Source organism: Peromyscus maniculatus, chromosome 2 (genome assembly GCF_049852395.1).
Source record: "Peromyscus maniculatus bairdii isolate BWxNUB_F1_BW_parent chromosome 2, HU_Pman_BW_mat_3.1, whole genome shotgun sequence".
In the NCBI taxonomy this organism is placed as follows: Eukaryota; Metazoa; Chordata; class Mammalia; order Rodentia; family Cricetidae; genus Peromyscus; species Peromyscus maniculatus.
Window position 1 is genome coordinate 39,794,138 of NC_134853.1, and position 12,447 is coordinate 39,806,584.

Sequence of the window (12,447 nt, forward strand, 5' to 3'; positions counted from 1 at the left end):
CATTGGAAAGAAGACATTTTGAGGCTTAATGTCTGTAATATGCATTGGCTCTTGATTTATTAAAAACTTTCACACAGGAACGAAGTAAACAACCCCATACAATATATATGTCAGTTTTCTACCTTGGCTTTTATTAGTCACAGTTCTCAAGGCCGGCATCTTCTAAATAGGTTTCCTTCAGCAGGTGAGAGGCCAAGAGTGGACCCTGGGCGCTCGCTCAGCCTTCCAAGCGGACAGCCACGCCTACTCCGATCCCTTCGGACCCCGCCGGGTGCTGTCTGTCGCCTAGAGCCGGGCTCCCGCCGGCGTGAAAGCCCGTGCGAGTCCCATCCCAACTCTCCAGCAATGCGAGTTGAGGTAGGACCAGAAGTTGCAGACTTCTGCGGCCGGGAGCAGGTCAAAGGAAAGGACAGTGCGGCCTTCCAGCGACCCTATCCAGTCCTCCGCGATCGACTGGTAGCGCCTGCGCGGCGCGTGCAGCGCTCAACTGGCGCTGCCTAGGGGGCGGAGCGTTTGTCGCCGCCGCCGCCGCCGCCGCGGGCCGGGTCCGTGAGGAAGGCCTAGGCCGCCTGCTCCACGGTTGCCGAGCGTCTGCGCAGCCTCTCCCGCTTCCCGTCCGCTGCGGCCGGGCGCGCGGAGGCCTCCCGGAGCCATGGAGGACGAGGTGGTTCGCATCGCCAAGAAGATGGACAAGATGGTGCAGAAGAAGAACGCGGTGAGCGGCGGGCGGGCGGGCGGGCCCCGGGCAGGCCGAGACGGCGACACCGGCCCACGCGGAGCCGGTCGGGCCGCGCCGCGCCGCGCGCCCCCCCGGCTTGCACGTCGGTGCTGGCAACGTCCGCAGGGAGCCCGGGCCGGGACCCTCCCCGTCTGAGAGATGTGCGGCCCCGCCGGTTGCCGCCGAACGGCTGCCTGGGGGCCGCGATCCGTCTGCGGGCGGTAGAGTGCGTGCTTTGCCGCGGACCCGCGTCGGTACTGGAGACTGTGAATCCGCCGTCTCCGGGCAGGCAGGCCTGGTGGGATACGCCGGCCAGCCGTGGTTAAAAACCACACTCCCGGCGGGCCGCTGGGGTGGGAATGGTGCGGAGGTGGTGGCGGGCCGGTGACACCGTCTGTGTTTTTGAGTCTACCGGTGTGTGCCTCTTCCCACCCCTTTGCTTCACACTACCTCTCCTCGGCCAACTTCACCTGGATTTGTTCTCCCGTGCTCCGCACATTTTTGTTACCAAAGTACTAGAAATAATTTGTTCCCATTTACTAAATTAAAGCCGTAAAGGGATGCTTACATTTGTCTAGCGCGTTAGAGTTACAAACCTCCGCAGAATTCTTTTGTAAGTAGGACACAATTGTGAGTGCATGGTATATACATTTTCAAGTTAAGAGATTGAGTCAAATTACTTCTGCTTAAGTACTGTGTAGTTTTGGTTTAGCCAGGAGCTAGCTAAGTTTCCACTTACTGCAAGCATAGGAATTAAATGTAACTACCAAATAACTAAAACTTTAGACATCCCCTGTTCCTCTTTTTCTTAAGCAGGTGTGTTGCCAAGCATTTAATTTCATGCCCTGTTAATCTGCATTTGCAATTTTGGTCTTTTCAAATATTTCCTGTTTGTTTTCTGTTCCAGATTTTAGCCTGTGTCGTTTATCGTCCTTACTTATTGAGCCATTTCATTCCTTGCTGCAAGAGATGAGTTTTGGTTATATGATAGGTTGAGCATTTCTTTTTTTGTATTAAATTGGGAAGCTTTTCTCTCTGCCTGGAGGTCCCCAGTTTGCCACACTAAAAGCTCTGCGGGGGTGGGGGTGGGGAGAGAAACTATTAACTGGGTTATTTCTTTTCCCTAATCCATCAGAACAAACTTCAAGCAATTCTTGAGCCTGTTTTCTGACAGTGCACAACCTTAACCAGTAGGAAAATTTGCCTTTAAAAGGAAAAATAAGGGCGTTGGTGGCGCACGCCTTTAATCCCAGCACTCGGGAGGCAGAGCCAGGTGGATCTCTGTGAGTTCGAGGCCAGCCTGGGCTACCAAGTGAGTTCCAGGAAAGGCGCAAAGTTACATAGAGAAACCCTGTCTTGAAAAACCAAAATAAATAAATAAATAAATCTGGTCCTTTTTAGGTTTTTCGAGACAGGGTTTCTCTGTGTAACAGCCCTGGCTGTCCTGGATCTCACTCTGTAGACCAGGCTGACTTCAAACTCACAGAGTTAGGCCTGCCCCTGCCTCCCAAGTGCTGGGATTAAAGGCGTGCACCACCACATCCAGCATAAATCTGGTTCTTTTCATTGTTTTTTATATAATATTTCATTTTCCTGTCCTCCGAAATTCAAGCAGGCTGATGAAATAAAGAGAAAGGTCAGAGTGACAACTCTCTCCGTGAATTCTAAAATTTAAAAGCATTAACATTTGTGCATACACACAGGTGCATAGTTAGAGGACAACTTGAGGATTTCTCTGAGTAGCCCTGGCTGTCCTGGAACTCGGAGATCCCTCTGCCTCCCAGGTGCCAGGATTAAAGGGATGTTCCTGGTGCTGAACTCACCTTACTAAACTTGAGATCCAGTGGCTTTACCGTTAATCATTTCCTTGGCATCCTCCCCCCCCCCTTTTTTTTTTATATTGGGTGTCATAGTGTAGTCCTGGCTGACATCAGGACCTTACTATGTAGACCAGGCTGGCCTCAAACGCCTAGAGATCGTCTGCCTCTGCCTCCTGAGTACTGGGATTAAAGTTCTGGGCCATAATCCTGCCCACTCCCAACCCTGGTTTTTTTTGGTGTGTGTGTGTGTGTGTGTGTGTGTGTGTGTGTGTGTGTGGTTTTGAAGATGGGGTCTTGTATGTAGCCCAGACTGACCTGGGACCCCTAGCTAGGCTCATGTGATTCTCCTGACTCAGTCTCCTCATAAATGGATTACAGGCATGAACTGTGATAGGAGCTATTTTTAAGTTATTTAGATCATAAAAATGGAAACTACTTGAAAATGATAGTTGTAACTAACAGACAAATCTAAGTACTGCTTTTTTAAAAAAAATATCACTTCATTTTAATAAAGCTATAGAGTAGATGTCACTTAATTACAAACAGCTACCAATTATTGAGTTGGTACTCTCAGCAACATATTCCTCTAAATCCAGTAATTATCTCTTGCACCTCTTTTTATTACTCAGATAGTTTTGCTAGGTTAGTAGTCCCATTCTACAAAGGAGAATTTGGAAATGTAAAACACTTGGAACCACTGCATACATTGTGTCTTTGCTGCTTCTGGAAATTCCGTATCAATAAAATCTGATAGTATGTGACATCTTTTAAATAGCTTCTTTCGCTTACTGTAATGTCCTGTGTTTTGTTTTGAGACAGGGTCTCACTGTGTTGTCTGGACTAGTTAAGAACTCTCTTATTTTTATTTATTTATTTATTGTATCTTGAGTAGCTGGCTGGGACCCTAGATACATGTCACCATGCTCAGCTTACTATATGTGTTTTAAAATCCAATCTGTATCATATCTTGTTAATATTTCTTTTTTTTTGTTGTTTTTTTTTTTTTGTTTTTGTTTTTGTTTTTGTTTTTTTTGAGACAGGGTTTCTCTGTGTAGCAATGCGCCTTTCCTGGAACTCACTCGGTAGTCCAGGCTGGCCTCGAACTCACAATGATCCACCTGGCTCTGCCTCCCGAGTGCTGGGATTAAAGGCGTGCGCCATCACCACCCAGCTCAATATTTCTTTTTTCTTTTTTTTTTTTTTGGTTTTTCGAGACAGGGTTTCTCTATGTAGCTTTGCGCCTTTTCTGGAACTCACTTGGTAGCCCAGGCTGGCCTCGAACTCACAGAGATCCGCCTGCCTCTGCCTCCCGAGTGCTGGGATTAAAGGCATGCGCCATCACCGCCCAGCTTCTTCTTTTTTTTTTTTTTTGGATAATATTTCATTTTTTTTTTCTATTATAGAACAGTATTTCATTGTACTGGCATGTATATCACATTTGGGTTCATCTTTTGATGTACATCTAGGCTGTTTCCACTTTGGGCTATAAAACTAATGTTAAGATATACTTATGTCTGTCTGTTTTAGCATATGTTTTCATTTTTGTTAGGTATATATGTAGGAGTAAAAATACTGAGCCATACAGTGTCTATGTGACACTGCTTTTTAATCCTAGGTCTGGACTCCTAGGCAAACAATGTACCATGAAGCTATACCCCAAACCTACTTAACCATTTGAGAAACTTGATTTTTGAGTTTGATTCATTGAGAAGGATCTTTTTCTCCCACAAAGTGGCTCATACCATTTTACATTGCCATCAGTAGTACTTGACTGTTTTGATCTCACCATATTGTTCCAATACTTGTTGATGTTTATCCTTTAAATTATAGTCTTTAGTGAAATTCTCTGGGCATCTTTTCCAAATTTACTGGACGTCTGTGTGTCTGTTTTGAAGAAACATCTATACAAGGCCCACCCCACCCCCGCCCCCCAGCTGTCTCTTATGCCGGGTGTTTTCTGTGTTTTAATACTTCACTTGTGTACTTGACCGTTTCATCTCCCTCTTAGAAGCTATGTTATTCTCTTCAATATGTGAGAAGCCTGAAAAGGATTTTTAAAATTATGGAAACAAGAGTATGGATTTAAATCTGGGTGAGGGGGAAATATAGCACATGTTCTTAATTGTAAGTCCCTTATGCCTCTTCTTTTAGCATGTGGGAAAGAAGGATCTTTGAATCCTCTAGTTTTATATAAATTAGGTTGTCTGCAAGTTTGAATACTGTGTTTTGTAAAAGCACTTCTGCTAACAGGATTACTAAAAATTTAATCAAATAGTGTGATAGTTGTAGTTTACTTTTCAGTCAGTACTGTGAACTAAATGTGGCTTTGGAAGTTAGAGTCAGATCTTTCTTCCTCTTGCATCATTATCTGTAGACGATGCTGCAATGGGCTTGATGCTAGGAGGGAGATGACTGGGGAGGGATAGAATGCAGCTTTTGTTTGGTAGTGAGTTCAGAAAGCACAACTGTCAGTGGTGGGCCAGAGGAACGGAAGACACAGTTGTGCTGGGTCACAGACTGTAGAGTTTTGTTGTTTGTTTTGATTTAATCCTTGGAGCTGGGTATACAGCTTACTAGTAGAGTAATAGGTTAGCATGTATGAGGCTCTAGGTTCAATCTCCAACATTAAATAAAATTCTCTGAGATCCTAAGGGATTGCTGTCTTGTTTACTGCTATGTGCTCACACAGAATGGAGCTTATTATATGGCATTAAGAGTATCTGTTGAAGGGCTGAAGAGATGGCTTACCTGTTTAGAGAACTTACTGCTCTTGCAGAGGACCTGGGTTTAGTTCCCAGCACCCACATTGAAATATTTCACACAATACCTAGTACACAGTAACTCTCAAAGAGAAGTTGTCACTTAGCATACAATCATGCTTTTTGCTAGTTTCATTCAGTTCATCTTATTTTGTAAAGAACCTTGAATGAAATTCTCATCTTAACTGGTTGGAACACATGGTAGTTGTTGAGAACAAGCATAGTTGCTGAATCCAATGAGTCACTTATTATTTTCTTCCTATCATAGCCTCGGTCTCCTAAACCTATTCTCACCAGGGGGCTGGCTGAGTAGAAACAGAAAGTCAAAGTAAATCTGTTGCTGCTACATGGAAAGTGATGTTACAACATGTGTTGTATTTCTGATGTGACATGGCATGTGTGCCTTAAGAGAGGTGCTGCTTTTAAGAACTACCTATAAATTTGAATTTGTTAACTTCTTGTTGATTTTTAGTCTGAAATGGATCAGAAAGTCCATGGAGATGTGGCTAGAAAAAAAAATGCTATCAAAAATAGAGAATACAGATAGATCTGTTAAAAGCCTTTGGACTCTTGAGAATTACAGAATATTTCAGATTGACAAGATATTATGCCTTATGTATTACATGATACCCCTAAAAGGGATTTGGGAAGCTCCTAACAATCAGACATTAACATTTCTATAGTGAATACTGTACCCTTAACATTAAGTGAGGTTAAAAAAAAAGACATTAAGTGAGGTATGTAGGTCCATTAGCTTTACATCTGTTGAGACTGGCCTTTGCTGCCAAATGAATTTCTTAACTTTTTAATTTTGAAAGTTTTTGATTTGGAGAGAGGTGAGACATATGCACATAAATGATTAAACCTCATTTGTACTGAAAAAAAAGTGCTGTAGAAATTCTTTAAGATGTATTTATTAATTTATTTTACACATATATATCCAATCCTGAGTGTATGTATATGCATCACATGCATGCAGGTGCCCATGAAAACCAGAATGTTAGGTGCCTTGGAACTGGGTTGCAGGTGATTCTAAGCCGCCTGAATGGGTACTGGGAACCAAACCCGTGTCCTCTGCAAGTGTTCTTAATTGCTGAGCCATCTCTCCTGCCCCTAGAATTTTTTTTAATTAGTGTTGAACTTTAGACCAATGATCTCTAACAATGTTTCACTGTATTTAGTTCACTCTAAATGTGATGTGTACAGAATTTTAACATAAAAAGAGATCTATAAGCCACAGATGGTTAAAACCCTCTATAATAACCTGTTTCATAATTTTTCTTGTGTTTTCTTTCAAGTTTGTGGTTAAATTTAAATGTTCTATATTGATGTTGTCGGAAGAGATGTTAATACCATTTTATTCTGGAAGGTCAGGTCTGATGTCTAATGGCTTCAAATAATCATGATGGGAAATCTTTTCTTGGTTTTATTTTTTAAAAGAATAACAGTACAAAGGGCTGGAGAAATGCCCCAGTTAAAGAGCCCTAGCTGCCCAGGTTCGATTCCCAGTACCCCAGATAGTGGATAACAACTGGCTGTACCTCTAGTCCTAGGGAATCCAACATCCTCTTTTAGCCTCCAAAGGCACTGGGTATGCATGTGGTGCTTAGATACATGGGCAGCCAAAACACCCATGCACATATAAAAAACACATTAAAATTTTTATAAAAGAAATACAGTATGAAAGTCTTTGCTTCTTTCTATAGAATGCACTGTGGTGAGGGATTTTTATTGTTCCCAGGTATGCTATATTTTCATTGATTTGTAAGGTGCCTTGTTTTCATATTTTAAGAGTTTGGAAGGCAGCGTAAGTTACATATATAGTTGGCCAGATGGCTCTTGGAAGTGTACTGTGTACTTTCACAGCACAAGTCAAAACTTGTGGAGAGAGGGCTAGTGAGATGGCCTAACTGCATGAGTTCCATCCCTAAAACCCAAAGTGGGAACAGAGAGTCAACACTTGCATGTCATGTTGCCCTCTGACTTTCCCAAGTGCACTGTGGCATGCATTCACCCCCACACATGCACAGTAAGAATAATGATGTGCAGAGTCAGTATCATAATCTTGGAAGAAAATCAGAGATACCCTGAGGAAGTAAATAGTTATAGAAAGAGTAGATAAAGTATGGTTCTCCATGCTGCAGATCCAGCCTGACATTAGTTTTCTTATGGATTCTTTCAAAGAGTGTTTCATTACATTCATGTTTTGAGACAAAGTGTCCCTGTATTGTATGGCCCAGGCTGACCTTAAACTTGTGATGCTCCTTCCTCAGTCTCCCAGCGTTGGGATTACAGGCACCTGTTACCACACTACCAGAGTCATCACCCCGTTACTAGTCTTCTTGATACAACTTTTTTGTTGTTGTTGTTGTTGTTGTTGTTGTTTGAGACTGGGGCTCACTATGTAATCTGGAACCTGCAAAGAGTTGCCTGTCTGCCTCCCAGGTTCTAGGATTCAAGTTATATGCTGTGCTGCCTTACCCAACCCTCTGTAGAAACAGACATTATCACATTAGAGCCAAAAAGTGATTAATAAATGTCTGGTTCTGAATATGAAGTACTTTGGTAACACCTTAGCTGATTTGTTATATTCATATTTTCCATTTTATTATTATAATAGGCAATATATAATAAAAATAAAAATTTCATGTCTAAAAGAATTCTTGAGTTTTGCTGTTGTTGTTTGTTTAACAGTATCTGACTTCCAGCTCTTAGAGATCCATTTACCCTAGCATTGTGAGTGCTGAGAATAAAGGTGTGTACATAGCTGAAAGGATATGCTTTTCAATAAGCAGAAGAAAAGGGAGTTAAAAGAAAATATACCATAACTTTTGTGTTTGTGTGTTATGGGGCAAAGAGTAAAGCATGGGAAATGGAGTTTTTTTTTTTCCAGAACCCACATAAAAAAGACTGGAGGTGGGTTTGGTAGCTGTCTTGTAACCCCAGTGCATAAGGTACAGGCAGGGAATCCCAGGAACAAGCTGGAGCACTGAGTTGAGCAGGAGGCTTTGCCTGAGTGTGTAAGTGGAGAGGGACTGGGGAAAGACACCTGACCTCAGACCTCTTAGCACTCTATGACACACACAGAGAAACCCACACAGATGGAAAAACAAATTAAACTTTCCTTTTTTTTTTTCTGTTCTGTTGAAATGTAGAGCATTAATGAAATGACTGTTTTAAGTGAAATGAAATTAAGTGAATACCAGTGTGCCCAGCATGGTGGCACATGCCTTTAATCCCTGCACTTAGGAAGCAGAGGCAGGTGGAGCTGAGTTTGAGGCCAACCTGGTCTACATAGGGAATTTCAAGCCATCCAGAGCTACCTAATAAGACCCTGTCTCAAAAAAAAAAAAAAAAAAGGCAGTGGGGGGGTAGGGAGGGATAGTTGGCCAAAGCTATAGGTGGCACTGTTGCCCCTCTGTTCCTCTTTAATGCCAGTTTGTATTATCCTTGCATGGATAAGCACTAGAGGGTGTAGCAGCTGTTGGGCCTCCCATTTTCTCAGTCTGGCTTTTCTCTAATGCAGCTCTTTCCAATGGAAGTCTTAGGTATGTTTTTTATTACAGGAAGAAATTTTACATTTCTTCTCGGAAGACACATTTGAACAAATACTGTTGAAAATACAATTCAAAATTACTTCACAAGTGCTAGCCATAACTCAGAAAGCAGATATTATGAACCTCTGATGTTTTAATCTCCTTTGTAAGATGATGAATGTATGTATATGCATACATGTATCTTTGTACTCATGTGAGTAGATGAGCCATTGTAAGTTGTTAATTGGCTAGTCCTTGCTTTACTTCCATGGGAATTCAATATGAACCTGTTTTATTTTATAGGCTGGTGCATTGGATTTGCTGAAAGAACTTAAGAATATTCCCATGACTCTGGAACTATTACAGGTATGTGCTTCTATGTGTCAGAATGTTTAAATTGGTAATTGCCATAAAATAATAGATCATCTTCATTACCAATAACATGCCTTTAACCTATCCTTTTGTGGAATAGATCATTCCTTTTTTAAGATGACAACATAAATCAGTCAATTGTTATAAATTATATATGTGTTCCTCAAAGACCTTTCCAAGGTTATGGGGTCGTGAGATCTCAACGTAAGGGCTGCCCCTGGATTCCTGGCCTTGGTTTGGTCTTTCAGCATTTCACTGTAGCTTAGTGTAGAGATGAGGGAATCACCACTCTTCTCCCTCTTTCAGCATCAGCCATACATGCAAACAACTGAATGTCAGCAGAGTGAGTACTAAAGTCTAGCTGCTCAATCTAAAGTAAGAAAGTAAGTCAAAATGTTAAAAAGGGAGGTAAGTATGGTCAATAACATGAATGTAGATTTTTCCACTAGACATACCTTGTTGTTCATGAGCATTCTTCCTTGATGTTTCTATTTCATTAAATCAGAATTCAAGAAAGAATTAGAAAGGTGTGTGAACCTTACTGGGGAAAATTATATTCAGGAGTGTCTAACTGAAACTGAGCGTGTTTCTCATTATAATGATGATAAAACTACAATCATTTTAGTAGCATTTATTGACTGTAAAAGAAATCGCAAATATTTTAATTTCCATTAACCTATATTTTTTCAAATGTATTAAAATTCATTTGCTCATCCTGATGGTTGCTTATGTTGCTTATTCTGTTTTAATATTTTAATAAGGACATAAGTGTATTACTGTACTTAATGTATAGTTGCTTTTCTTTGCACTCTTACGTGTTTTATTTATTGTGCTTTAAAGCACTTTTGAGGAAATGTCTGTAAGTTTCACCAGATGACCAGAACGATCTATAGTGGAAAACAAAACCAAATTAAAAAAACTTTACATGCAGACTCAAGAAAGAGGAAACTACCCATGAAGTTGAATTTCTGGGTTCTAGGATCAGCAGCCATTTCCTTTTGGATAGTACCTTACCTCCCACCTAGGTGTAACCCTTCCTAGCAGAGAGCAGTAGGCTTATGTGAGGAAAATACATTGAAAGCAATCTTAGTAATCCCAGCATGTAATTAAGAAGTGTGTAGAGTTATAAAAGTGTGGAGGCTAGGTAGGGTTTGCATTTCTATCCATCTCTAATTTTTTTCATAATTTTTTTCTCTTCAGTCTAATTATATAACAGATCCTTGAATTTTTATTATGGCTAACAATTGTGCATGTCACTAAATTAAGATCTTTCTCCCTTGGAGCTCAAAGACTAGGAGAAGAAATTGTATTTAAAAGCAACAGCATTGGTAACTAGGTAAAGTCTGGAAGAAAGGGACGTTTCTGTTTTCAAAGTTTTATTATTTTATGTGTATGAATGTTTTGCCTACATGTGTGTTTATGCACTATGTGTCAGAAGAGGGAGGGCTTCAGATCCATTGTAACTGTAATTAACAAATGGTTGGGAACCACCATCTGGATGCTAGGAATTGAACCTGGGTCCTCTTCAAAAGCTTAACCACCAACTCTCTCTCCAGCCCCAGAAGTTAATTTCTTAGTGTGACCACTTAATCTGGGAGCTTGTAAAAGCCTTCACACAGGTGATCTCCAAAGATATTCAGGTTCTCTCCCAGCAGAAATAGCATGAGGAAGCAGTGTGGCATATTGGGTAGTGCGGGGCAAGGAAGAGTTAGAGGCAGGATAGCATAGAGCTTCATATACTCTCAAGAGCAGTACTGCCTGGAGGTGTTAGGAGATGATATAACTACATCTGCACCTTGAAAGACAGAAGACTGGCTGACTAGTGAAGTTATTTATTCAGTTATACTCTAATAGGGGAGTAAACAGATATTAGCAGTAAAAATGGAGAGAAGAGGATTTGAGGGGGTTATGGGCTGGGAAATGATTATTTCTTTATATAGCCCAAGGTGGCCTGGAACTCTCAATCTTACTGCCTTAGCCTCCCAAGTAGAATGCACCAGCATGGACAGCTTCTGTCAATGTTTTCTTAAATATGATAACTAAGACACGAGCAACCATAGGTGTAAACAATTACATCAAAAGGTAAAACTTTTATGCTTAAAAAAAATCAGTAGGAAAATAAAAACATAGACCGGGTTCCTGCCTATAACTCTCTTTCTTTCTCTCTTTCTCTCTTCCTCTCTTCCTCTCTTCCTCTCTCTCTCTCTCTCTCTCTCTCTCTCTCTCTCTCTCTCTCTCTCTCTCACTCTCTCTCTCACTCTCTCACTCTCACTCTCTCACTCTCACTCTCACTCTCACTCACTCACACACACACACAACACACACACACAGAAAGTAAGTAAAAAGAGAGCCAGAATGTGGCTCATTGGTAGAGTGGTAGAGTACTTTCTTGGTTATGTATAAGGCCCAGTATTCAGTGCCTGGGGAATAATGGGAAATAATATTTTCAAATCTTACCTGATAAGGATTGCATTAAGAGCTACTACAAATCAGTAAGAAAGAAGCAATTCAGACTAAAAATGGAAAAGAGAAAGAAGACATTTCTCCAAATAAAATGGAGAAAAGACTCTGTAGTCAGGAGGTGGTACCAGGAGGGTTTCTCAGTTCAAGTCGAGCCTGGGGTACATAGGGATGACCCTGACTCAAAGAAAAACAAAGAAGGAAAAGCCAACTAGCACATGAGAAGATGCTCAGCATCACAAGATCCTTAGACACATGGAAGGCCACACCACATTTAAATCATTACTCCATACTCCCTAGAATGCATATAACCCAAGAGATCCAAGGCTGTACTTACTACTACTAAGAATGTATGTTACATGGAGTTACTGTATAATGTATCAATTCTATTCCTAGGTATGTATACAAGAGCAACGAAAAACACAAATCTGTGTGATAACATATATAGAACATGATTCCTAACAGTCCAAAAGAAACCCAAATGTCCATTAACTAGCAATAATAAAGTGCTATTTACATACTAGCATTTATATATGTGTGTGTATTTGTCTATACAGTGTAATATTATTCACCTGTAAAAAGGAAAAGGTTCTGATGTATTCTACAACATAGACAAATCTTGAAAACGTGAAAGAAGCCAGACATATAAAGTCGTATATATGTGATTCTATTTCTAAGAACTCTCCAAAGTTGATGAATGGACAGACACATAAGGTACTGGTTGTATAGGGCAGATGGAGGGACCCCTACAGGAGAAAATGAAGAATGACTTAAAAAGTAGA

At 41.0% G+C, this 12,447-nt stretch overlaps 1 protein-coding gene across 7 annotated transcripts in view; it reads left to right on the forward strand.

Moving 5' to 3' along the window:
* The first annotated feature begins 244 nt into the window (after positions 1–244).
* Tcea1 (transcription elongation factor A1) overlaps positions 245–12,447 on the forward strand; it is a 38,568-nt gene continuing 26,365 nt past the window's right edge. Inside the window, exons 1-2 of one of the 7 annotated variants that reach the window (XM_076563970.1) lie at positions 245–357; positions 9,137–9,199. In XM_076563970.1, the coding sequence (XP_076420085.1) occupies positions 346–357; positions 9,137–9,199 (75 nt within the window). In that variant the 5' untranslated portion in view covers positions 245–345. Of the gene's footprint in view, positions 716–796; positions 1,332–9,136; positions 9,200–12,447 lie in introns of those variants that run through there. The other 6 variants (XM_006994181.4, XM_076563969.1, XM_076563972.1 and 3 more) reach the window with 6 other exon arrangements.